Raw genomic sequence first — 25,900 nt, 5'->3', positions numbered from 1 at the left:
AAGCAGTGTTGTTTGAGGGGAGTGGTTGTTTCTGTTCCAGAAACTGTACCGACTTGCGATGGAGGAAGATAAGAAAAAGGGCTATGACATGCGGGCAGATGCCATTCCTATCACATCTGCTAAAGCTTCCAGAGACATTGCAAGTGATGTAAGTACAGCGGAGCCTCTGTTGGCCCCGCTTTCAAAGAGTTTCCGGGTGCTTGTAATTGAATGCAGGGCTTCTAACCTGAGCCAAATGGACCCAACTTACATGTCATAACCAGTCAGCCAGTCCATAAGTATTTTGATTCTGGAGGGTCCGCATGTAGATGGCCCTGCATGTTGTCGGTGTGCAGTGTCGTTAGGGTATTTGCAGATGGTGTGGGGAGAGTATGTGTGCGATCTGTGTGATGGACGTAATCCAAAGCAATGTCCCTGCGGGGCTTGTGGCAGCATCACCTTGAGCATTCAGGGTGGATTTGTGAGGAGGAGTCCGGCCCTCACTGTGAGCACCCTGCATGCCCCTGGTAGTAGAGACAGCTGAACTGCACAATGGTAGCAAAAAACCCCAACCTATTTTTAGTGTAGAAAATAAAGGCAGGGTAAAATAAAACATTTTTTCTGTTATTTTTATTTATTAATATAAATATTTCTTTAATTTAACTACTGTCTACACTTAATCTTCCTATTCTGTCTTTATGTTCCTCATTTTTTATCTCCTAAATAGATATAATTGTAGTTTATTTGGCTGCTATCTTGGGGGTTACTAATTGATATTTCCTTGGAGTTTACTCATTGAGATTTGTGGCTCTTGTATTGCTGCCATTATGTTAAGACCTTTTTTACTCCCTGATCCTGAGTAGTATCTCCTAATTTACAGGCATGGAATGTCTGGAAAATGTGGAAGGCATATGAGGCAGATAATGTTATAAGAATCCTTTTGAAGCTGCACTCTGCAGTCCATCATCTTAATACTTTCTTGCTTTTCACTGTCTGTGGTTTCAGATGCTAACCTGTAGAGAGTTTGAGGTTTAGGGGCTGCTATGGAGAGAAAGAAAACTTATCTAAAAGTCATTGAACTCCTTTTTGCTATAGTACAAGTACAAGGAAGGCTATCGCAAGCAGCTTGGCCACCATATTGGAGCCCGTAACATAGAGGATGATCCAAAGATGATGTGGTCGATGCACGTAGCCAAGATCCAGAGCGACAGGGAGTACAAGAAAGCCTTTGAGAAGACAAAGACACACTTCAGTAGCCCAGTGGATATGCTGGGAATCGTGTTGGCCAAGAAATGTCAGGAGCTGGTCAGTGATGTTGATTACAAGCACCCTCTGCATCGGTGGACCTGTCTGCCGGACCAGAATGACGTTGTGCAAGCCAGGAAAGTGTACGACCTCCAGAGTGATGTAAGTTGTTCCTTGCTGTCCATGTGAAAACCAGGAAACAACTTTGGTCAGTAGTATTCCTTTGTTGGAGTAGGTCCAGATGGAGAGCGTAAGCGTATGCTTCTTCTGTGGGACTGAGCCTGTGTGGTGTAGGTAAATTCTTGCTGAGTCCTAGAATGGTTTGGGGTTGGAAGGGACCTCAATGATCTCCACTTCCCACGACTTCTACAGTACGAACCGGTCTTCCACTAGACCCGGTTGCTTAAAGCCCTGAATACTTGCAGGCACTGGGCATCCAGATGTTCTCCTGGCACCCTGTGGCAGTGCTCACCACCCTCACAAGGAAGAACTTCTTCCTAATACCTAATCTTAGTCTCTCCTCCAACAGTTTAGTGCCATTCCCCCTGTATTTCTATTGAAAAGAAACGTACAGTTTCAGCCTTTCTCTTCCGGGTCTCATTAGTTTCTGATTTGACAGTTCAGGAGAGATCGCAGCAGTCGAGCTTTATTTTTGCTGAGATTTGTCAGGAATGGCCAGTGCTGGTGTTAGTGTGTGGTCATACGTGATGGTCACAGAAGAGCCCTGTCTTGCCTTGAGCATTCTGGGGGAGGGTTGTTGCAGGTGTCTGTAGTTGTGTATGGCAGGGGGAGGGCAACAGAGTCAAATGTTTTCCTCTGCAGGACTCTCAGTGGTCAAAGGCATGCCAGGTGTGCAGAGGCAAATGGTACGAAGAGTGTTAGGTGATGAGGTGTAAGGCTTCTCTGATGGCTCTGCCAGCTGGAGATGGCCAAGTGTGGCAGTTGGTTCCCAGGGAGATGAGGAGGATGGAGGTGGAAGGTATGTGGATGGCTTGGCACTAGCTCTTGCTGCTGTAGGTGTGGGAAGGCAGGCTGTGTGGATCTCAGCTTAATGGGAGTCCCTTTTCTGGTGGCAAGTGGTTTACCCGGGGAATGTGTTTTGGTCGGCAGAGCTTCCCTTGGCAGGAGGAATGGTTGCATGGTGTAAGGAGGATGCTGAGCAGCTTTGTCGTCCTTGCCTGTCCTTTCAGAATGTGTACAAGTCTGACCTTACATGGCTGAGGGGCATTGGCTGGTCCCCGATTGGTTCGCTGGACGAGGAGAAGAATAAGAGGGCGAGCCTCATCCTGAGTGACAAGAAGTATCGGCAACACCCAGACACCATCAAATTCACGAGTCTTCCCGACTCAATGCCCATGGTTCTGGCAAAGCACAACTCTGAAATCATGAACCAGGTGAGCTTTGCTTGTGTTTTCAGCCTGAGGGGAGTAGGTGCATGGCCCAAGATGCTGTGTTCTCTCCTTCCGAGGCCTGGGTTTCTTAATGGGGATATTGCCTCTTCTTGCATGGGGTCTTTGTTTTTGTTGTTTGTGATCAAATTCTCTTATGTGTTATTGGGCGCAGGGTAAAAAAGAAAATGGTGTAGTTTTAGAATGTTTTGGGACAAGAAGAGGTGTTCCTGAGGCATTGCAAAGTGGAGTCCCCTGGCTTCAGTTCCTTGATCCAGTTTGCTGTTTGAGTTTGTTGCCCTGTGCTAGCTTGGCCTTCTTTCACGTTGGACTTGTTCTTTTCAGCGTGCGTACACGTCAGCCTGGGAGAAAGATAAAACCAGCATTCACATTATGCCGGATACACCTGGTATTTTGCTGGCCCAGCAGAACAAAGTGAACTACAGTGAGGTAGGTGGCTGAGCTGGGGTTAAGCATCCATCCCTGGACACAGCCGTGGCCTGGGAAGCAGTGTTGTTTGAGGGGAGTGGTTGTTTCTGTTCCAGAAACTGTACCGACTTGCGATGGAGGAAGATAAGAAAAAGGGCTATGACATGCGGGCAGATGCCATTCCTATCACATCTGCTAAAGCTTCCAGAGACATTGCAAGTGATGTAAGTACAGCGGAGCCTTTATCGGCCCACCTTTTGAAGGGTTTCCAGGTGCTCGTAATTGAATGCAGGGCTTCTAACCTCTGTCATGAAATGAAAACTAATCTAAATCTCTCTGAACACTTTTTTGTCTGTAGTACAAGTACAAGGAAGGCTATCGGAAGCAGCTTGGCCACCATATTGGAGCCCGTAACATAGAGGATGATCCAAAGATGATGTGGTCGATGCACGTAGCCAAGATCCAGAGTGACAGGGAGTACAAGAAAGCCTTTGAGAAGACAAAGACACACTTCAGTAGCCCAGTGGACATGCTGGGAATCGTGTTGGCCAAGAAATGTCAGGGGCTGGTCAGTGACATTGATTACCGCCACTATCTGCATCAGTGGATCTGTCTACCAGACCAGAATGATGTTATCCATGCTAGGCAAGCCTATGATCTACAGAGTGATGTGAGTACTCAGTGATAAGTATTGGAGTTCTAAATTGTATGTCATTTTTTTGTTTTCTAAAATATGGAAGCTGCTTGAAGTGTCTGTGTCACAGAATGGGTGTTTTTTTTTCACATTATGTTTTTTTATGTTTTTCTTTTCCATTCCTTGCATGGTCATTGGATTTTTAGGGCTGATTGAATCTCTGTGTGAGTAGCAGTATGTGTGAGTATTAGGGCAGTTTCTAAAGAGCTTATTAGTTAGCTGAACACTAGATCTATCTGCATATACTCCTTTGTAATAGTCAGTCTATGCAGAGTTAACAGTATATAAATAGGAAATTGCCTAGGTTTTTTTATTATTATTATTTTAAATTTCAGCCTCTTTATTGGAAGGAATTACTTTGTTCTGTCTTGGAGAAGGTGTTTTACATTATGAGCTGTTGTTTTAAGTGGGTGACTATGCATTTCTTGTGAACAAATATTACAGGAAAAGTTTCTGCTGACTTCCAGGGTTTTGTTATAATCTATTGCTCTTTGACCATTCTCCAGCATGTTTCTGGGTGAAAAATACCTCTTGAAGACAGATATGTGCCTTCGTCACATATTACACATATGGGTTCTCAGTCTAGCTTCCTAACAAAGATGGTTTTGCAGATTGAAGTAGGAGGAAGACAACATATAGAAAGTAATTAGTTGCATGGTATATGTAAAATGTTTAACTGGCAATATTAATGAGACAGCTGTATTTGTATTTGGTGGTAGAACTGCTACAAGTCTGACCTTCAGTGGTTACGAGGCATTGGTTGGGTCCCAATTGGTTCCCTGGAAGTTGAAAAAGCCAAAAAGGCAGGAGAGATCCTGAGTGATAAAGTATACCGTCAGCCTCCAGACACAATTAAGTTTACGAGCATCCCTGATTCTGTACCAATGGTCTTAGCCAAGCAGAATGCAGAGACAATGAATAAGGTGAGTGTCGATTCGATTAGGTAACCCATCAGCAGTCCCTGCGTAAACTCTAGACAGGACTAGGAATACAAATGTGTGATTGCTGTATCAGATTACTGTGCAGCAAGGCTTTGAAAGTGTAAGTTACATTTTTGGTAATTGTCAGGTAACTTATTTTCAGTAAGTGCTAATTAAACAATATCTTTTGAATTACCGATTTAAATTTGAATTATCAACTGTGAAGTTTCCACATACTATACTGTGTATCTAGTAATATGTTACCTAACTTTAATCTAATTTTTAATATATTGATTTGTTTAATAAATCTAGATTTATTAAATAAATAAATACTTAATAAAGTACTTGTGTTAGGTCAGTCTTTAAAGCATTCCTATTTTAAACAATTCAGTGTAGTACTTAATGTAAGAGTTTTCTTAATCTGTGGCCTTGATCTCAACCCTGTTTATGTCAATGAAACTATTTCCTCTTCCAAGCATGGCTTGTCCTTAGCATTTAGATCTCTGTGTGTCTGATGAGTATTCTGTGCCTTTTCTTCTAAACACTGTTTTTTGAACAGAATTTTTTCTCCGTTACTAATTCTCTAGATACTTAATATACAGGTTACAGAATGAATATAAAATCTCATTGCTATATAAGGAATAAGGTGGGGTTTTGTTTTGGGTTTTTTTGTTTTTTTTTAGGCTTTGAGTACAGGTCTTTAATTCTTCTTGTGTTTTAGGAGGTCTCCAAGTAGTCACCATTGTTCTTCCCCTTTAACATACATTATTTCTGCTGCAGCGTTTATATACTGAGGCCTGGGATAAAGACAAGATACAAATCCATGTAATGCCTGACACACCTGAAATCATACTGGCAAAACAGAACATGCAAAACTACAGTGTGGTGAGTGTGTGAGCTCTCCAAATGTAACTGGTCTATTTAATGGCTGGGTCATTAGTGTTCTGATAAACCTTGTATTGATGGTACCATCAATTTCTTTAAGAAACCCCCAATATTTATCCTCAAAATCGTGACTTTAAAAACACAATTTTGATATTTATACAGTAGTGCATACATACAACAGTGAGCAGTATTGACAAAAAATTCCATGGGAAGCTGTGTGTCTCCAGTGAATTTCTGGGAGTCGTTTCTGTCAGTGTGCATACTGTTAGGAAGGTACAAAATTAATTTCACCCTTGGAAATACCAAAAATGTGATTTTCAGCACAGTTCTGAAGAGCAGTAATCCCAATGTTTGGTGTTAGTTTAGGCAAATAAATTCACGTCAGTAAGAAGTGGTTTAAAAAGTAAGTTTTACTTCACTTTATAGAACAATAGTTTATCTGTAAATTGTAGTCCATGTTGTTTAAAGTAGTAAAAGAAAAAAAAAATTGTTAGCAAATGTATTTAGCAAAGTTTTTACTTTGTTATGAATTTGTATCACCTACTGATCTGGGGCTTTGAGTTGAGAAAGTCAGATAAAGCTATGTTGGAATAAATCCTAACACAATTTTAAAAATCTACTCGCAAACAGTTTGTTTTGCATAGAATGCAATATATGGAATGAACTTACATAAATCTCACTGTTTAATTCTTCACCTAGAAACTCTACAAGCAGGCCATGGAAGAAGACAAAAAGAAAGGCTACGACTTGAGAAGTGATGCTATCCCCATCCAAGCTGCCAAAGCATCCAGGCAAATTGCCAGTGATGTAAGAAACTACTGTTTTGTTTTTTTGTGTGATGATATTTGATCTCTGCAACCTGAAACATATATCTGGAATCTGAAAAAAGCATTTCAATTAAACTGTGATCCCAAATGATAAGATTTTGGGAAGCAAATTATTATATATGTTTAAAGATTTTATTGTAAAAAGTTTGAGAAGTTATAAGGAGAATATAGTGCCTCTCATCAATTTTATAGCTCATAACTGTATCCTTAATTAAATCTTAAGAACATGTATGTTATTATATTTGATAAAGATCAAATGTTTAATAAGAGGTTTATTTCTCACTAATGTGAGTGAGCAGTTTTTTTATCAAAAAGCTTACTTAAAAATCTCTAGGGTTCTAACTCAAATCTCAAAAATTTAATGTGAGAATTGATATTATTAGCCCCAGAATTGCTTTGACAGTTTGGGTTGTTTTGACTTTGGCTATGGAGTAATCTTAAGAGTTTATTATTAGAAATATTTAATATGAGTAACTGATATTAGTAGGTAATGCAGAAATATACTATCTTGATTTATATTTCAGTACAAGTACAAGGAAGGCTATCGCAAGCAGCTTGGCCACCATATTGGAGCCCGTAACATAGAGGATGATCCAAAGATGGTGTGGTCAATGCACGTAGCCAAGATCCAGAGTGACAGGGAGTACAAGAAAGCCTTTGAGAAGACAAAGACACACTTCAGTAGCCCAGTGGACATGCTGGGAATTGTGTTAGCCAAGAAATGCCAGGGGCTGGTCAGTGACATTGATTACCGCCACTATCTGCATCAGTGGATCTGTCTACCAGACCAGAATGATGTTATCCATGCTAGGCAAGCCTATGATCTGCAGAGTGATGTAAGCTTTTTTTGATTTCATTTCTGTTGAGGAATGTATTTGATATTTTACATAGGTGGATCACATATCACTGTGGTAGAATGACATTTTCAAGATTAAATTTCATTGCTAATTTGAAACTTCTGTCTCCAATAGGATATTTTAACTAACTGATATTTAAATTCTTTAATTCCATAATTTGGGCTTTTTATCATCTGCCATTCTGTGAAATTTGGATAATGGTATCACTCTTAATGTATATGTGTGTAGTTATTTTTCCTAAAATTTTCTCTAGGATTTTGAATATATTTGAATTAAAAGTTGATAGTGAGGTTGCTTAACTGTGAAAAGGTGCACTATGTAAATTTCATTACGATTATTAGAATAACCTATGTATATTTTTGGTAATAGAACTGCTACAAGTCTGACCTTCAGTGGTTACGAGGCATTGGTTGGGTCCCAATTGGTTCTCCAGAAGTTGAGAAAGCCAAAAAGGCGGCAGAGATCCTGAGTGATAAAGTATACCGTCAGCCGCCGGACACAATTAAGTTTACGAGCATCCCTGATTCTGTACCAATGGTCTTAGCCAAGCAGAATGCAGAGACATTGAATAAGGTGAGTGTCGATTCGATTAGGTAACATGTCAGTAGTCCCTGCCTCACCTCTGGGTGCAGGACTAGAAATATAATGATCACAGGTAATGCTGAAGTTAAGAAATCATGTATTTTCAAGTAGTGTGTTCTGTTTATTTCAGTAAAAACTATCAAGACTTGTAATTGAAGCCTCAACTTTATAATATTCTGCATATTACATTTTAATCTTTTCTTTGACATGTCTCTGCAGTGAGCAGTAATAATACTTCAGTTTACTCATTCTTAAGTAATTGGCAGTTTTCTAAATGTTGTTGAATTTCCTCAGATAAATCTCTTTTTAATAATGGTATCTCTACCTGATCAAATACCTAACTGTTTATTCATGCTACTTTTTCTATAATTTTACCTAGTGTGCTCTGTGATTTACCTGACTAAAGAGATATTGACTTGTTTTGGAATGCAATCTTAATCACTTCCTTTATTCTTTCTTAGCATTTGTACACTGAAGCATGGAATAAAGATAAGACTATGATTCACGTCATGCCTGACACACCAGAAATCCTGCTAGCTAAACAAAACCAGATAAACTACAGTCAGGTAAGTAAAACTGAAGAGTTGTCAGAAATCCTTTTATTCTGTCAAGTACAATTTTGTCATCTCTGAGTTTGATTAATATTATAATACTGTTGTCTAGTTTCACAAATTGCCAGCTCCACTGTTAGAATTGTTCTTTCACTAAAATGCTGGTGTCTAATTAGGCTTTTGAAATATATTACCTGCTATAAATGAGAAATCATTTCTATAGCAAGGTATGGAAATAAATAATTTAACTTACAGAATATTCCTTGCTTTGCCTTCCCTAAATTACTTAACATTTCCAGGCATTTACAATACAATTACAAAATCTGCATATTTTTATTTTCTAGAGAAGATAGAGCTGTTTTCAAATGTTTAAGTTGCCTGAACATTGACGGTATTGTTTAAGCACTTAATTTGTTTTATTACACATATGTGCTTAACTGAAGTGTGATTTTGGTTTTGAAAGGAAAATTTGAATATTTTTCTCACAGAAAATGTACAGACTAGCTTTAGAGGAGTCGAAGAAGAAGGGTCATGATTTGCGTTTTGATGCCATTCCTATTCAATCTGCCAAAGCATCCAGAGAGATTGCCAGTGACGTAAGCATGTTTTTTAATCATGTCTATATGGATTTGGTAATGGAAAAGAATCATTTGTTTGCTACTGTAATACCTTAGCTTTATAGAATAAATAAAATGGAAATCCAGTGATTCTACTGCATGCTTTTAGTGCATGAAAGGAATGGGTAGCCATTTACGCATGAGGTATATATTGCAATAATAAATAATTGTGAGGATTATTTCTATGCCCCCTGTGATAGTTCCATTGATGTCCATGGATATTGAAATGAGATGATCAATAAGGTGTACGAGTCTATGCTAGTATTAGTCAAATTAATTTCTGATTAAAAATAGGAAATACTTTAAAATCTGTCCCCAAACCAGATATATTAGTAAATAAATTCTAAATAAATCTTATAAATTGCTGTCTTTTCCTCAGGGAAAAATATTACACTTCTGTTGAAATGTAATATTGAAATTCAAGATTGCTATGACAGGTTTTGCTTCTGGAATGAGGAAGCATCACTAACGGATGATAACAGTTTTTTGTGATCCTTGTTTTTTCTATCAAGATTGATACTTAAACTGTTAGTATTAACTACCTAAGACTATCTTCACTGGGGTTTTGTAATAAGCTTTTAAATAAGTTAATCTTTACATTTTAATCGTAATAGTTAAAGAATGTGGAATATCAACCTTGTTAATATGTGACATGAAATGTTAAGTTGAAGTGTGATATAGTTATGTAAAAAATCAGAGATAATGATATGTGTAATAAAAATAATTTTTATGTTAAAATTAATAAAACAGTAGCAGAACCTAAATAATATTTTTCTCTAAACAAAATACTAATGATTATATTAAACTGTGAATTATTTATTAATATATAATTATACCATGTGAATATGAACTCAATTTCAGTACAAGTACAAGGAAGGCTATCGCAAGCAGCTTGGCCACCATATTGGAGCCCGTAACATAGAGGATGATCCAAAGATGATGTGGTCGATGCACGTAGCCAAGATCCAGAGTGACAGGGAGTACAAGAAAGCCTTTGAGAAGACAAAGACACACTTCAGTAGCCCAGTGGACATGCTGGGAATTGTGTTAGCCAAGAAATGCCAGGGGCTGGTCAGTGACATTGATTACCGCCACTATCTGCATCAGTGGATCTGTCTACCAGATCAGAATGATGTTATCCATGCTAAGAAAGCCTATGATCTACAGAGTGATGTGAGTAAATTTTTACATTTGTAAGTCATAATTACATATACAGGGTTTTGTACAATGTAATTTTAAAACATATATAATATGCTTGTGGCACTTGCATGAGACATGTTGATAGAAATGAAATGTTTACTATATCAGATCATTAAATTTGTTTAATTTTTAATCCTATTTTTTCAGTCCTTAGCCTGAGGTGTAAATTGTGTTTAACTCTGATATTTGTAGAGTTCTTAATAACTCATTTCTTTTTGTTATTTAATAATTATTTCACTAAATTTTCAGAAATAACACTTGTTTTCAAAACCATATCCTGCTGCTATGTGGAAATACACACAACTGTTTATATAGACTCAGATCTGCTTATTTGCAATTATTTTACTATTTGAGCAAAGTTGCACATATATAACTTTTGAACTTTCGAATTTTTTCAGGCGGTTTACAAATCAGACCTGGAATGGCTAAGAGGTATTGGATGGGTTCCTATTGGTTCCATGGAAGTTGAAAAGGCCAAGAAAGCTGGAGAAATCCTGAGTGAAAGGAAGTATCGTCAGCCAGCAGACCAAATTAAATTTACTAGTGTGACAGATTCTCTGGCCATGGTCTTAGCCAAGCAAAACGCTGAGATAATGAACAAGGTGAGCTTGGGGTTTTTTGTTTGGTTGTTTTTTGGTCAAAAATCACTACTGTTAGTAGCTAGTAGAACTTATTCATTAGGTGAAAAATACAAAGTGCAAAGTAAGACTAAACACTTTCATTGTGGACTTAGAGAAAATAAATGTCTGAATTCAGCCTTTGCATGGAAAGACTCTTGGCTCTCTCTAAACTGAACATGTAGTAAGAATGTCCAGAAAAAAGTCCCCTAAATCACATATTTTTCAAGGGTAATTCTAATTTTTTTTTGTGAATTTCTTTTTCACATCAGCTGAAATCCTGGTTTTAAATGTTTGTTTAGTATCTTTCTTCTATTTTGTTAATGCTACTTCACTATACAAAGCTTATCTCTGACAGAACAGGCAAAATTTTTTTGCAGTTCTTAGACAATAGTGTGAAATCTGCAGAAATAGTGTTTCAGCAAGGTATTGGATGTACTCTACAGTACATCCAGAGCTGGCAGTGCCATGACCATGTTGTAAGATAGGATGTAGCAGAATATTGTGGCTTTTACCGCAACTGCTATAATGATGTATTGTATCATGACCAAATGTCATACCGCATCATGAGCAACTTATGAGGAAATAGCTTATGTACTCTGGAAGTGAAGCTTCTGCAATTTGTCTTAGACCTAGAAGGTGAAAGTCGCAAAATACCTACTCCTCTTTAATAAGAAACATCAATCAGACAACTCGTACAGGTAGGGCAGAATAACAAATATAGTTTTCCTCCAGCAGTTTCCCAGCAATCCTAAATCAATCAGTTGTTGTGCCAATTTAACCTAAGATATAACAATGAAGGACAAAATTTTCTTGAGTTGTTCAGTGGGAAACTTTGCTATGTCGGGATTTAAAGCTTACTTGAACTACTGCTCACAGTTTGTAAAATACGTTCTTTGATGAATGTAATAGTTTGCTTATATATATATATATCATATTCTGCTTCAAGGTTACTTTTCTTTTGTATTATGGATATACTTTTGATAGCTACTGCTTTCAAATTTGCAGTCTTTCCATTATACCATATGTAAAGAAACTTTCTAAAGGAATGCGGTTTTCTCTCTCCTAGCGTTTATACACAGAAGCTTGGGATGCAGACAAAACTTCAATTCATGTGATGCCTGACACACCATCAATTTTGCTAGCGAAGGCCAATGCAGCTAATGTTAGCCATGTAAGAGCATTTAAACATATACTAAACTAATGGAAATTCAGAAATTAAGTAAGCATTTATTCAACAATAAAGATATTTTAACATATTCATTCCTAAAAATTAAAAAAAAAAAATGTGAAATTTAGAAGTTCCATCGTTCAGAATATTGATAAGCCTTTTCTGTCTCCTTTTGCATAGAAACTTTATATACAAGCCTGGGAAGATGCCAAAAAGAAGGGTTATGACATGAGAGCTGATGCAATTCCATTCCGAAGTGCAAAGGCCTCAAGAGATATCGCGAGTGACGTATGTTCTTCCTTTAAATTTATTTTCAGTTATCTTGAGAAACAAGAATGAAGTAATAAGCTTTGTACAACATAAAAACCCATGGTATATCAGGTTCATCCTGAAAGCCTACGGACAAAGGATTAAATTCAGAAAGAAAATTGACAACAGTTTTCAAAAGGAAGATAGAATTATAAATCCTGACATTAAGCAGATATTGGAAAGTAATAAAATACGATAACAATAACCAGAAGGTGTAAAGGAAAAATATATTAGGCATCTCTAAACTCTAAATGAGTATATTTCATAACAACAAAATATATTTGTGATTAGTAGCAATGTGAAATTATGGGAAATTCACCCCAATTTCACTATTTGTTTTAATACTTCTTTTTGATTCCTTAGTACAAGTACAAAGAAACATACGAGAAGCAGAAAGGCCACTACATTGGGTGCAAAACTGCCCAGGAGGATCCCAAACTGTCGTGGGCTGCGCGTGCTATGCAGCTGCAGAATGACCGAATTTACAGGAAGGCGTACCATGATTCAAAGTCCCAGGTCCACATACCAGTCGATGCAATGTCAGTGCAGGCAGCCAAGGATTGCCAGACGCTAGTCAGTGATATTGACTATCGTCAGTACCTTCACCAGTGGACGTGTCTGCCTGACCAGAATGATGTGATCCATGCCAGGAAGGCTTATGATCTACAGAGCGATGTGAGTGAGAATAATTGTAGGAAAACTTTATGGCAGGTGTGTGAGGCTTTGCTTATTTGTGACTGTGCAAATATACTTTCAAATGCACATTAATGAGCCTGCAGTCAGCCCTGGTATGTTTATTTTAATTTGTCTATATGGTCCTTTCCAAATCAGTCATGGTTTCAGCTTGAGGAACAGAAATAATCCAGGCAGTTTGTAAGGTGACCATATTTTTCTGGTACAATGTTTTCTTTCAGACTACTTGCAGATAATACCACTGGTATGTATGTAGCAAACATACATACTTTTAAAAGACCAGTACTTTCCTTGCTGTGCAAATCTGGGGTTTAGCTGTGTGTGGGAAACACATAGTACACCACCATTTCAGTGCCTGCTTGCTGTGTAACTTCATGAGGAGGAAATTGGGGAAAACCTTTTACAAAATCTCTCTGCACATAGAGTTGTCCCTGCAATGTCAGTAAACCTTGGTTTCTTTGTAGAATGTATACAAGTCAGATCTGGAATGGCTGCGGGGCATTGGCTGGTTGACAGAAGGTTCTGTGGATGTGGTGAAAGCAAAGAAAGCCCAGGAACTCCTGAATGAGAGGTTATACCGCACACGTCCGGATGAGATGAAATTCACCAGCATTACTGACTCACCAGACATTGTCCAGGCTAAGATCAATGCTTTGCAGATCAGTGACGTAAGCTTACCTTTCACTTGCCTTTCACTTATCTTTCATTTATGTGATGACATTTCTTTTCTTTGTGGTGGAGACTAGAATTTGTTCTATGGGAATGACTAATTGGAAAATACTGCAAATCAGAATTACCAAGTAATTCCTATGGGAGGGATTCTTCAATGTTCAGACCATAGTGAAATGTCATTACGCTTTTCTCCTTAGCGTCTGTATCGTGAAAACTGGGATAGAGATAAAACGCAGGTTTCCATACCTTCTGATACTCCTGTAATGCTGCAGTCCAAAGTCAACGCTCTCAACATCAGCAATGTAAGAGAATAAAATTATTCTGCATGTGAAGAATTAGTAGATTATGACAATTAAATTTCCAGATTAGCTTTTAAGAAAAGGCATTGCTACAGGTCTTGACTGTTTGTAACAAGGTTGATTAATTTTATTTGCAGAAACATTACCAGAAGGCCTGGGATGAGGCCAAGGCAAAAAGTTATGACCTGAGAGCTGATGCCATTCCCATCAAACACGCCAAGGCTTCCAGAGACATTGCTAGTGAGGTACAGTCTTCTCTTAATGTTGTAGCTATGCCTGTCTTTCTGTGTCCATCTCAACTGACTGAAGTTCAGCTCAAAGGATTTACAGCTTAGAAGCTGAAAGCCTTTGTGAGTCATGTTGGGGTGAGCAATGTGTGACTGCTTATGTTCTTTCTGCATGTCTAGTACAAGTACAAAGAAACACATGAGAAGCAGAAAGGCCACTACATTGGGTGCAAAACTGCCCAGGAGGATCCCAAACTGTCATGGGCTGCGCGTGCTATGCAGCTGCAGAATGACCGAATTTACAGGAAGGCGTACCATGATTCAAAGTCCCAGGTCCACATACCAGTCGATGCAATGTCAGTGCAGGCAGCCAAGGATTGCCAGACGCTAGTCAGTGATATTGACTATCGTCAGTACCTTCACCAGTGGACGTGTCTGCCTGACCAGAATGATGTTATCCATGCCAGGAAGGCTTATGATCTACAGAGCGATGTGAGTATGTCCATGGATGTGTTAGTAATTGCTGTTGATATTTGTTATATTACCATCTGATTTTGATGGTTTGATACTACAGTCTCCAAGGATATATCTTCCGAATTTTATTTTTTTAATTTTTTCATGTCAGTGCTATTATCTGCTCTTTTTCATAATTTTAAAAGTATATGTCTAAATTGTATCGAAGCTTTACTTGGCATCTGTTACACACACTGTAACAGCAATCTGAAGAGGATGAAGTATTTGTCTCTCTTATTTTGATGGAATAACATCTGTTTGTCTCTTTGGAATCACATGTCTTTTTTTACTCCTCTTTATCTGAGTCGACTTGGAAATTTTTTTAGTTTCAAGAAACCTGTGTAAGATAGCAGGTAAGATCTTTAAGTGGCTAATTTCAAAACAGGAGGAGTCAGTACAGCTAATGTCCTGGCTTGGCTGCTTATTAGGCAACATAGGTCTCTCTTCTTCTGTTTCAATTACGAGTTTCAAAAGTGAGATTCATGTTCCTTGCTGAAAGATTTTTTCAATTAATACTGAAATAATAGTGCCTGATATCACTTCGGGAATTACACTGTTTAGCTCTAGTCCCCATTAACTCTGTAACATTATTTTTCCTCCTTTTTGTTGAATTTTCCTGGTGGGCAGCTTGTGGGTTTTTTTGACTTGGAAGTTGTTGAAATGACTAGAGGAATAAATGTTTTGGAGGGGATCAGAAGTCTTTTTTTAAGACCTTAGTACTCATCATCATTAATGGCACCTGGTTCTGTTATGTTGTTTCCTCTCTATTTAACTTCACCAGGTTTAGAATGTGTTGTTTAAGAAACAAGCTACTTAAAAGCTAGTTCCCAAGTTGTATTTTACTTATGACACTGAAAACGCAATGTTTTCCTTTTTTGACTGCATCTGATACAGGCTGTCTATAAGTCAGACCTGGAGTGGCTCCGTGGAATTGGCTGGTTGCCTAATGACTCTCCAGTTGTTAAGAGAGTGAAGCATGCCCAGGATCTTCTGAGTGATAATGTCTATCGTACACCTATTGAAAGCCTGAAATATACCAGTGTTGTTGATTCTCCAGATGTTCTTCTCGCTAAAGCAAATGCCGAACAAGTCAGCATTGTACGTTGCAATGTTTTTAAAGTTGTTTCGAAGCTATAAACAGTTAAAGAGAAATCTTGCTGCTAAAACGTAAAATTGATCAGTAGTATTGTAAGTCAAGTTTAACACATTTCCAGACATTTTATTTTTTAGAGATGATAATTTGGGGGGGGATTTATGGGATTTTGTTATTGACAAGTGAAATTCCATAATTACAATATCAGAAAATGGACTATTTTAACAGCCAAAATACAAAGAAGCCTGGGAAAAGGACAAGACTATGATCCATATTATGGCAGACACACCTGAAATCAACCTAGCCAAGACTAATGCTGTTAATTATAGTAAGGTATGCTTACCATTCTGTTTTCTACATTTCTAGAGTAGCATGTGTATCCTGTGAATTTTAACATTCTAAGATGTTGCTTACAAAGTTGAAGATTAAGTCACATGAATCTCATTGAAGTCATACAGAGCTTGCAAAATTCCCTTCCCTCTGATGGCTGTTCTTAAAGTAATGAGACATTTTAACATAAATGCTTGCATTGCATGCAGCTGTTAAAAAATTATTAATTTCATTTACCACTGAGGTAATATTTTCTGGAAATGGATGAGAGCCCGAAGTATATAAATATTTTCTAAACTTTTACAAACACCCTTCTATGCAGTATAGGTTGCAAAAGTTGTGTTGCAGGCACCGTATATGTGTGAAAGGCAGTAAGATTTACATCAGTATTTATGACTGAGAGCAGAAATAATGCACAAAAAATAGTTACAATATTTCAGCAAATGAATAGCAGTAAACTATGTGTTTCTTTAATGGCAAATGCCAGAATATTTAGCATATATGGGATATTTTGCTGTCTTTTCAGAAACTGTATAAAGAAGCTTGGGATGAGGTGAAGACAAATTATGATTTGAGAGCAGATGCAATCCCAATCAAGGCAGCCAAAGCTTCTAGAGAAATTGCTAGTGATGTAAGTGCTAGCAAAGACATCTAACGTTTCACATCCTTTAAGAGCTTTTTTATGATACCAGTAAGTAATGGTGATCTTTGCTCTTTACCCAGTATAAATACAAACTGGATCATGAGAAGCAGAAAGGACATTATGTTGGAGTTCCAAATGCAGAAGCAGATTCGAAAATGCAGTTTGCCCTTGGCATAGGCAAAGTTCAGAGTGAACTGGAATACAAGAGACACTTTGCCAAATGGAAGACACAGTGCCACCTACCAGTAGACATGCTATCTATTGTATCAGCTAAACAGGGTCAGTCTTTGGTCAGTGATGTTGATTACCGTCAATACTTGCATCAGTGGATCTGTCTTCCAGATCAAAATGACGTCGTACAGGCTAGGAAGGCCTATGATCTTCAGAGTGATGTAAGTGAAAACTTAGCTTAAATTATCACTGTATTGTCTCTTCTTAGTCTGCTTCAGCTCTAAGTAGCAGGGACCTTCTGCCGAATTCAATGAATTGACTTTGCTGTTTATTAGGAATGCAAAGTATATGCCACTGTTATTTATTGCCAAGTCTGAAGTGTAATAAATTCAGATATGGTGCTCATATTAGAATTACTGCTGCCCTTTTAGCCAGTAGAAGTGCTATTATTTATTAATCTTGCTGGATTGTAGCTAACAAGGTGGACCCTCTTTGTTTTGCCAGGCTGTTTACAAATCTGATTTAGAATGGCTACGGGGAATTGGGTGGTTGCCAAATGATTCACTTGGAATCAACCATGTCAAATATGCTGGAGATCTCTTGAATGAGGTAACACATTGTTTTTCAAAACTGAAATTTTCTTGGGGGCATTTGCAATTTAAAGAACTGTTAATGGTTAAATGCTTTTTATTTAAAAAAAAAAAAAAGGTACAACTGGAGCATTTCCACAGCATTAATTGTGCATGGAGAGTTTTTCTTTCCATATAAACTTTGTCTTGTCTATGTATTCAGAATTGCTTTCTTAGCTATTCCTGTGTAATCTGATTTGTGATCTTTTCTCTTGTATAGAAAAAGTACCGTACGAAACCTGAAACTCTTTCCTTTACTCCAGTGGCGGACCGAGTTGATTATATCACAGCAAAGAATAGTGGTGAAATTCGTAGTGACGTAAGTTTTGCCAGCATTTTTCTGGGCTGTTAAACTGGTCTGCATATTTAAATGGTAGGATTTTATCTTTAAAAGGATATTTAAAAAATGCTAAAAAATCCTGGGAATTCTGTGAATATATGACATAAAGATGAATAGGTCTTCACAAGCTCATCTCCATCACTTATTGTAGGGAAGAAGCTCCTTAAGCAGAATAACATCTTTCCTACACATTTTGAAAAGCCAGTGCTAGTTCTGCAACCAGTTTCTTATAGAATTATAGAATAGTTAGGGTTGGAAAGGACCTTAAGATCATCTAGTTCCAACCCCCCACCCATGGGCAGGGACACCTCACACTAAATCATGCCACCCAAGGCTTCATCCAGCCTGGCCTTGAGCATGCCAGGGATGGAGCATTCACAATCTCCCTGGGCAACCTATTCCAGTGCCTCACCACCCTTACAGTAAAGAATTTCTTGCTTATATGCAATCTAAACTTCCCCTGTTTAAGTTTGAACCCATTACCCCTTGTTCTGTCACTACAGTGCCTGATGAAGAGTCCCTCCCCAGCATCCCTATAGGCCCCCTTCAGATACTGGAAGGCTGCTATGAGGTCTCCACACAGCCTTCTCTTCTCCAGGCTGAACAGCCCCAACTTTCTCAGCCTATCTTCATATGGGAGGTACTCCAGTCCCCTGATCATCCTCATGGCCCTCCTCTGGACTTGTTCCAACAGTTCTATGTCCTTTTTATGTTGAGGACACCAGAACTGCACACAATACTCCAGGTGAGGTCTCAGGAGAGCAGAGTAGAGGGGCAGGATCACCTTCTTCGACCTGCTGGTCACGCTCCTTTTGATGCAGCCCAGGATACGGTTGGCTTTCTGGGCTGCAAGCACACACTGAAGCCGGCTCATGTTCATTTTCTCATTGCCCAACACCCCCAAGTCCTTCTCTGCAGGGCTGCTCTGAATCTCTTCTTTGCCCAACCTGCAGCTGTGCCTGGGATTGCTCCAACCCAGGTGTAGGACCTTACACTTGTCATGGTTAAACTTCATAAGGTTGGCATCAGCCCACCTCACAAGCCTGTCGAGGTCCCTCTGGATGGCATTCTTCTTTCAGTCTTGGCTAATATCATTTATTGTCACTGACAACATGAACATAAATAGCCACTTGCACTCTGGCAACCATAATCACAGAATTACATCATGGTTTGAGTTGGAAGGGACCTTAAAGATCATCGAGTTCCAACCCCCTGCCAGAGGTAGGGGCACCTTCCATTATACCAGGTTGCTCAAAGCCCCATCCATCCTGATCTTGAACACTGTCAGGGATGGGGCAGCCACAGCTTCTCTGGGCAACCTGTGCCAGTGCTTCACCACCCTCTCAGTAAGGAAATTCTTCCTCATATCTGATTGAAATCTACTCTTTTTCACTTTAAAGCCGTTCCCCTTTCTGCTGTCACTACATGCCCTTGTAAATATTGGACTTTTTATCTTTTATTCATGACAGTTTCTGCATGCAGTAGCTTTGGACAAGAGCATAATCACTGAATCACAGAATCATTAGGGTTGGAAGGGACCTCTGAGATCATTTGATTCAACCCCCCTGTAAAGGCAGGGCCACCTGGAGCATGTTACACAGGAGCATGTCCAGGTGGTTTTGAATGCCTCCAGAGAAAGCGTCACCAGGGCAGAGTATCACCTCCCTCAACCTGCTGGCCACACTCTTCCTAGTACACCCTAGGCACTCCTAGGTGCAAGGGCGCACTGCTGGCTCACAGTCAACTTACCATCTACCAGGTCCTTCTCAGCTGAACTGTGTTCAAGAAGGTCAGCCCCCAACCTGTACTGGTGCTTGGGGTTCTTCCTCCCCACATGCAGTACCATACACTTGCCCTTGTTGAACCTCATTAGGTTTCTCTCTGCCCAGTTCAGCCTATCAAGGTCCCACTTTGCTTAATTCTTCTCACTTTTGCTGGTATACATGTACAAAACTGATGTGCTTTCAGCTTGCCATTCTTTACATGTTTTTGGAGGCTAGTCTGTGAGGAGCTGGTCTGTGAACATGAAGTGACAAGCCCCATTTTAGTTCACTGGTAAAAGGTTGGCAATAACCGTGATACGTTTGAATAGAATGACATACTGCCATGCAACCACATACACACATTCAGGCATGTCCTGTGCTTGGAAACATGACTTGATGTAGATATCTGTGGTTGAGACGTGCTAGAATGCTACATTTACGGAGAGATCATGCTGACTAAAGGGATTTGCTCTTAAGAAGTTTAAAACCTATTGCCCTGGTTCAGATATTTCTTGCTTGGTTATTGGCCATACATCCCTGTAGACCAAACAAGTAACATAACTTCTGAAGATACCCTGTCCACCCAGCTGCCTTGGAACATATTTTCAAAATTATCCCTGAGAAATTTTGTTATTTCTTCTCTTGTACAATTTTCTTTTTAAAAACCCACATATTTGTATGTATATTTAACGTGTCATGTCTAACAGCTTTGAAAATTCGGGGTTTTATACACTATTTCATGCATAAAATACGGGTCTTGGTGTTACGTTTTCACAGTTCTGATGTGATGATGCTGCAAGGCAGTAATTTCTTTCTCTTTTCTAGATTAAATACCACAAAGCATGGAATGAGGTCAAGTCAAATTATACTCTAACAGATACACCACAACTAGATATGGCCCGAGAAGCAGCCAGAATTCTTAATCAGGTACGTGATCACTCCCTGACAGTTTCTACTCACATTAATAATTCTTGTGAGGAATTTAGAAAACTTGCTTTATTAAAAATATCCTAAAGGAAGGATTTGTTATCCTTGTACTTCAATAAAGGTTACATACATATGGTAATAATTATCATGGTAGTAGTGTTGAATTCCTCCTTTTATTTTCCACAGAATTTATACAAGGAAAACTGGGAGAAAGAAAAAGCCACTGGTTACCTCTTACCTCCGGACACTGTGCAAATCTGTCATGCCAAACACTCAAATGATGTCCAAAGTGAGGTAATAATTTTTCTCATTAGGAACGCAACTGCTTGGAAGTCTGGAAACGCTGAAAGGCCTTGCAAATTTAGCAACAGACATAGAAAGCTTTCCCTTAGGGGTAACATACAGTAGACTTTTCATGACCCAAAAAGTCCACTGTCCTCCAGATAATTCAGTCATCTTTGTTATTATGGGTTTTACAGACATCAGTGCTGAAAGATCAGGTTCTCCTTTCTACTTTCACTTTCTCCAGAAATGGTCCTTTCAAAATCAACATTTTAGATCAATAGTTCAATTAGTTCAATAATTGAAGTGGTATTATTATTTTTACCTATAGCTCTGATTTCACTGATTGGCTGGAGGTTTCCTCCTTGAACAGCTATAAGATGGTATGCACATTACCTTTTAAACTTTTTCGTAATGAATATTGCAATTATTACATGACTCAGTTTGAATAAACATTTTATCAAAACAGTGAGTTATAAATAACTCAAACACCCACTCTTCAGACACTCTCAAATAATTAGTTACAAAATGAGGCTAAATCCACTAAATAACTATTAGTAAACATTTTCTAACAAATCATTCCTCTTGTGCTGAAAATACTGTTTATGAGAAATGGCAGCATATTTGTCTAGAAAACTCCATGTGTTTGTCATGGAGGACTATACAAAATAACTTTACTGTTTGTTTTGTAGTTTTATCTGGTCATATACTGAAAACCTAAGACTGCAGTTCACAACTCCCTGTCTCATCTGTTCTTTGTGTTGACAAAACCATAGCTGTTTACATGTTAAAAACAGAGCAGATATAATCAGTGCTGATTTTATACATATTTCTCCTCTCTTCCATCAGCTTAAATACAAAGCTGAATATGTCAAACAAAAAGGTCACTATGTGGGAGTTGCCAGCATGAGAGATGATCCGAAACTGGTGTGGTTTGAGCATGCGGGCGAGATCCAGAATGACAGACTGTACAAATCAGAATATCACAAGACAAAATCCAAAATTCACCTCCCTCCGGATATGGTTTCAGTTGTAGCAGCAAAGGAATGTCAGACCTTGGTCAGCGATATTGACTACCGCCAGTACCTGCATGAATGGACATGCCATCCTGACCAGAATGACTGTATTCAGGCAAGGAAGGCCTATGATCTCCAAAGTGATGTAAGTGATACCACATACATATGTAATTTCCACTTAGTTTGGTCTAACTCTATTGCCCATATTATAGAATCCTAGAATCATAGCATGGCTAGGGTTGGAAAGGACCTTAAGATCGTCTAGTTCCAACCCCCCTGCCATGGGGCAGGGATGCCTCACAATAGGCCGTGTCCCCCAAGGCTCTGTCCATCCTGGTCTTGAACGCTGCCAGGGATGGAGCATTTACCACTTCTTTGGGCAACCTGTTCCAGTGACTCACCAACCTCACAGTAAAGAACTTCATAAGAATGGACATGTCACCCTGAATTAAATAATTTCTTTTCTTTTGTACTGTCTTTTATCATTCAGAATATTTATAAGTCTGATTTGGAATGGCTTCGTGGCTGTGGTTGGATTCCTCTGGATTCGGTGGAGCACAAGAAAGTTAAGAATGCACAAGAACTGATAAATAAGGTAAAAGAAAATATTTCAGCAGTTACGCAATTAGCTCTTTTTCATGCTCAGTGTTTAAGAAAATATTTCATCTCTTTGCAGAGAGCATATACAAAAGAAGCCCTTGATAACTTTTCCAATTATACCAGTGTGGTTGACACTCCCGACATTGTTTTGGCGAAGATGAACTCCGTCAATCAGAGTGATGTATGTACTTTTTTTTTTTAATAGAAACTGTTATATTACTAGAATTAGTAGATGACTGAATTGCTTTTGTTAAGCTGTACTGTTTATGCATGTACTTACATATGCGTGTGTATACATATGGATGCTTTATTAATAATAGACTTCTACTGCGGTAAATAAGTTTAATAAGAAGTGATATAAACGAACAACATGGTATAGCCAAAATAATTCAGCATTTTTCTGTTGAAGAATATAGCAGGCCTCTTATTTAGAGTTTACAGGTTTTTCATATAGTAGTTTAAAATTGAGTCCTGTTCTTGGTGAACAGCACTTAGTTGTACAGTACTAGTGGAGTTCTGGTGTTGCTACTGAGCTGTATTGCTGATCAGCCAGTTGAATTTTGTTACAATACTGTGTGGATTTTGTGGTGTGATGTACTGATGGCATTTAACTGTGTACTATAGTAGTTGGAACTACAAACATTACTGAAAATACGATAACAGAAAATTAATGTCTACTGCCAAGAAATGACACATCGGGATAATTTATTTCTCCCATGGAATTAACATTGTGTTTGTCATCTTTTTTAGATAAAATACAAAGAAACGTTTAACCTTGAGAAAGGCCAGTATATTGGGTCTGATGATACTCCTGTGCTGAACCATGCCAAAGACATGTCCTTGCTGTACAGTGATGTAAGATTCTATAAATATCTAACTAAGCTTTAATTTGTTTTGAAATGAACAGAATGTGAGGTGGACTTCAGAAAACTGTTCATTTTTGTCATTAGTCTACTGTGAAAGTTATTTAATCTCTTTTTTATTCATTTTTTCTCAGTTTAGATCATTGGGATAAGGCTAATTTCTTTCCTTATTGAACTGATCTCAAAGCACTGCTGTTGGGTGTTTGGAAGCAGTAATAGCAGTAGTAGAGTGTGTGACAGCAGTTTATAATTCATCCAATGATATATTCTGAGACTACTAATGAAATTTACATTTTCTTTTCTAAGAAAGAAAAACTGTAGATTGTTTACATTCATAAGTTAATTTTTATTGGAAATCTCTATTTTTTAAAAATGTGGCTACTCATTCATAGGAGTAGGTGCTTCATAAGTTAGTCTGAAAGTAAATATATTTAATTTTTTTTTTAAATATGATGTATTAGAAAAGTGCCACTGACACGGTTAATGCTTTTAAAATATACAGTGGTTACTGGAAGATTTTTCACCATATTGAAGAGGTATCTATAAAATTACCAATGTCTGTTCTATGCTGCACTTTTAAACAAGAGTTCGTACCTACATGTTGGATACTTGTATTACTCTGAGGAGAAATGCTGAACTCCAAATATAGTAAAGAAAGTGGATATCATCTTAAATTTGTGCTCAAGTACTTTCCTGAATCGGAACACTAATTCTGTTTGCCTTAGTCACACTGAATATGTATTCAAAATTAACATTTCTCATTTACTTTACTGGGACAATTCAGTGACTATAAATTATATTCCATGTGTGTATAAATGGCAACGTCAGGTTTCTTTGAAGGTAATAATGGATTTTTACCCAAAACGTCTATTTGTTTTTGGTTTTGTTTTTGTCTAGAAACGTTATAAAAATGCTTGGGAGATTAGCAAGCCCATTGGTTATTCTTTGGATGAGAAATATATTCCACTTGTTGGAGCAAAGCATGCAAACTACATAAATAGTGAGGTTAGTATAAATTCTCCTTTCTTTTCCTTTATTTTCCATGTACATTGTTAGAATGAACTTTAAAATTTCCACATGGATATTTTGCAGCTTAAATATAAGGAAATACATGAGAAGCTGAAAGGCCATTACCTGGCTGGGAAGGAGATTGAGGATTTCCCCAGTGTCATTCATTCACTAGCATTCCAGAAAATGAGGAGCGCGGTAAGGAGAGAATTAGCCTCACTGTATTATTTTCCCATTTTCTTTATTTTAGCATGACATCTTTAATTATAAGTAATACAATACTTAATAACATCATTAAAAGTTTTTTCAACATGTTTATGTTTCCTGCATGGTTATTTTGTTACATGGGTTGAATAATTGAACTTGAAATTATTCAGGAGGTTAAGAAGAGATTTGTTTAGCTATTAGACATATTAGAATAAATAAAATAAAAAAAACGTTTTTTCTATTTCAGTTAAGGAATCTGAACAGTAAGAAACAGTATATGACTTGGGATTCTTTTGCTTTACATATCTATATTAAAGAAGTGTTGATTTTTAATTGAAATGGGAATATAAGAACTGGAAAAGTGAAACACACATTTGGTGTTTTCTTACCCTGGCACATACAACATATCATGCAGGGCATAAAGTCAGTATAATCCCAAATATTCTGCCTTCATTTGGACAAGGAGATTTAACTAGATTACAAACATGTTTTGTAGCATGTGACTTTTTTTAATCTTGAATTCATGTTAATTTTTTCACCAGCTGTTAAATCTGTAAGTGAATAAGATCGTTCTTGTCTTTCTAGAATATCATCAGAATAAATGGTTATTAATTTATGATTTCATTCTGTTGAATCCCGTGGGTGTTTAACTACTAAATATAGAAAGCATGCCTCGGATTATGCCATGACCTGTAACCTGTTAGAGTCAAAATTGTGCAGAAAACCACTATTCTCTCTTCTTGCCTTTTCCCCAATCTTTCCTTTTTAGTTGGCCTACAGAAAGAATTATGAAGACACCAAAACAAATGTCCATATTCCAAGTGACATGATGAATCATGTGCTAGCTAAGAAGTGCCAGTATATCCTCAGTGATCTCGAATACAAAACTTACTTCCATCAGTGGAATTGTTCACCTGAAGAAAATGATGTTATTCAAGCCAAAAGAGCCCAGGAAATTTTGAGTGATGTATGTGTTTAATTTATTTGTTTGATATTTTAGTAGCCTTTCATGTATTTTTTGCATGGTATTTAAATATAAAATACTTTAAAATGTCTTCCATGGTGTACAAATAGGAAATTAATAACCGTGGTCTTAGATTGCTTGGTAGCATAGTACCAAAAATTAATGTTTTTACAGGGTTTGAGGGGGACATTTTACTGGTCTGATTATTTATTACTCATTTGTAAACTGGGAAAAAAAAAAAAACAAAAGTTAACATTATGAAACCTTCTCAAAGTCACTGCTATCAACACTTTATCTCTCTTTGACTGTATGAGATTGTATAGCAAGCTTAGAGTCTGGTCCATGCACGTTGGTACAGTCAGAATGTTGCTGTATTGCAGTGATCATTA

The 25,900-nt window shown here is 37.8% G+C and overlaps 1 protein-coding gene across 18 annotated transcripts in view; it reads left to right on the top strand.

Moving 5' to 3' along the window:
• The window catches only part of NEB (nebulin), a 116,133-nt gene that overhangs the window by 39,487 nt on the left and 50,746 nt on the right, over positions 1-25,900 (top strand). For 17 of the 18 annotated variants that reach the window (XM_062637765.1, XM_062637752.1, XM_062637751.1 and 14 more), the window contains exons 46-82: positions 41-148; positions 1,075-1,386; positions 2,415-2,618; positions 2,958-3,062; positions 3,158-3,265; positions 3,400-3,711; positions 4,455-4,658; positions 5,436-5,540; positions 6,240-6,347; positions 6,892-7,203; positions 7,594-7,797; positions 8,268-8,372; positions 8,846-8,953; positions 9,836-10,147; positions 10,573-10,776; positions 11,861-11,965; positions 12,143-12,250; positions 12,635-12,946; positions 13,429-13,632; positions 13,834-13,938; positions 14,073-14,180; positions 14,343-14,654; positions 15,570-15,773; positions 15,997-16,101; positions 16,625-16,729; positions 16,822-17,133; positions 17,417-17,521; positions 17,762-17,860; positions 20,470-20,571; positions 20,758-20,865; positions 21,703-22,014; positions 22,360-22,464; positions 22,546-22,650; positions 23,220-23,324; positions 24,230-24,337; positions 24,425-24,538; positions 25,317-25,514. In XM_062637765.1, coding sequence (XP_062493749.1) covers positions 41-148; positions 1,075-1,386; positions 2,415-2,618; positions 2,958-3,062; positions 3,158-3,265; positions 3,400-3,711; positions 4,455-4,658; positions 5,436-5,540; positions 6,240-6,347; positions 6,892-7,203; positions 7,594-7,797; positions 8,268-8,372; positions 8,846-8,953; positions 9,836-10,147; positions 10,573-10,776; positions 11,861-11,965; positions 12,143-12,250; positions 12,635-12,946; positions 13,429-13,632; positions 13,834-13,938; positions 14,073-14,180; positions 14,343-14,654; positions 15,570-15,773; positions 15,997-16,101; positions 16,625-16,729; positions 16,822-17,133; positions 17,417-17,521; positions 17,762-17,860; positions 20,470-20,571; positions 20,758-20,865; positions 21,703-22,014; positions 22,360-22,464; positions 22,546-22,650; positions 23,220-23,324; positions 24,230-24,337; positions 24,425-24,538; positions 25,317-25,514 — 6,252 coding nt within the window. The remainder of the gene's footprint in view (positions 1-40; positions 149-1,074; positions 1,387-2,414; positions 2,619-2,957; positions 3,063-3,157; positions 3,266-3,399; positions 3,712-4,454; positions 4,659-5,435; positions 5,541-6,239; positions 6,348-6,891; positions 7,204-7,593; positions 7,798-8,267; positions 8,373-8,845; positions 8,954-9,835; positions 10,148-10,572; positions 10,777-11,860; positions 11,966-12,142; positions 12,251-12,634; positions 12,947-13,428; positions 13,633-13,833; positions 13,939-14,072; positions 14,181-14,342; positions 14,655-15,569; positions 15,774-15,996; positions 16,102-16,624; positions 16,730-16,821; positions 17,134-17,416; positions 17,522-17,761; positions 17,861-20,469; positions 20,572-20,757; positions 20,866-21,702; positions 22,015-22,359; positions 22,465-22,545; positions 22,651-23,219; positions 23,325-24,229; positions 24,338-24,424; positions 24,539-25,316; positions 25,515-25,900) is intronic. The other variant, XM_062637760.1, reaches the window with a different exon arrangement.

This window comes from Pezoporus occidentalis, unplaced genomic scaffold (assembly GCF_034315485.1).
Source record: "Pezoporus occidentalis ecotype Australia unplaced genomic scaffold, CSIRO_AGI_Poc_V1 ctg54, whole genome shotgun sequence".
Lineage (NCBI taxonomy): Eukaryota > Metazoa > Chordata > Aves > Psittaciformes > Psittacidae > Pezoporus > Pezoporus occidentalis.
Note: the sequence above shows the minus strand (reverse complement) of the source record. Positions and strands in the feature narration are given on the sequence as shown.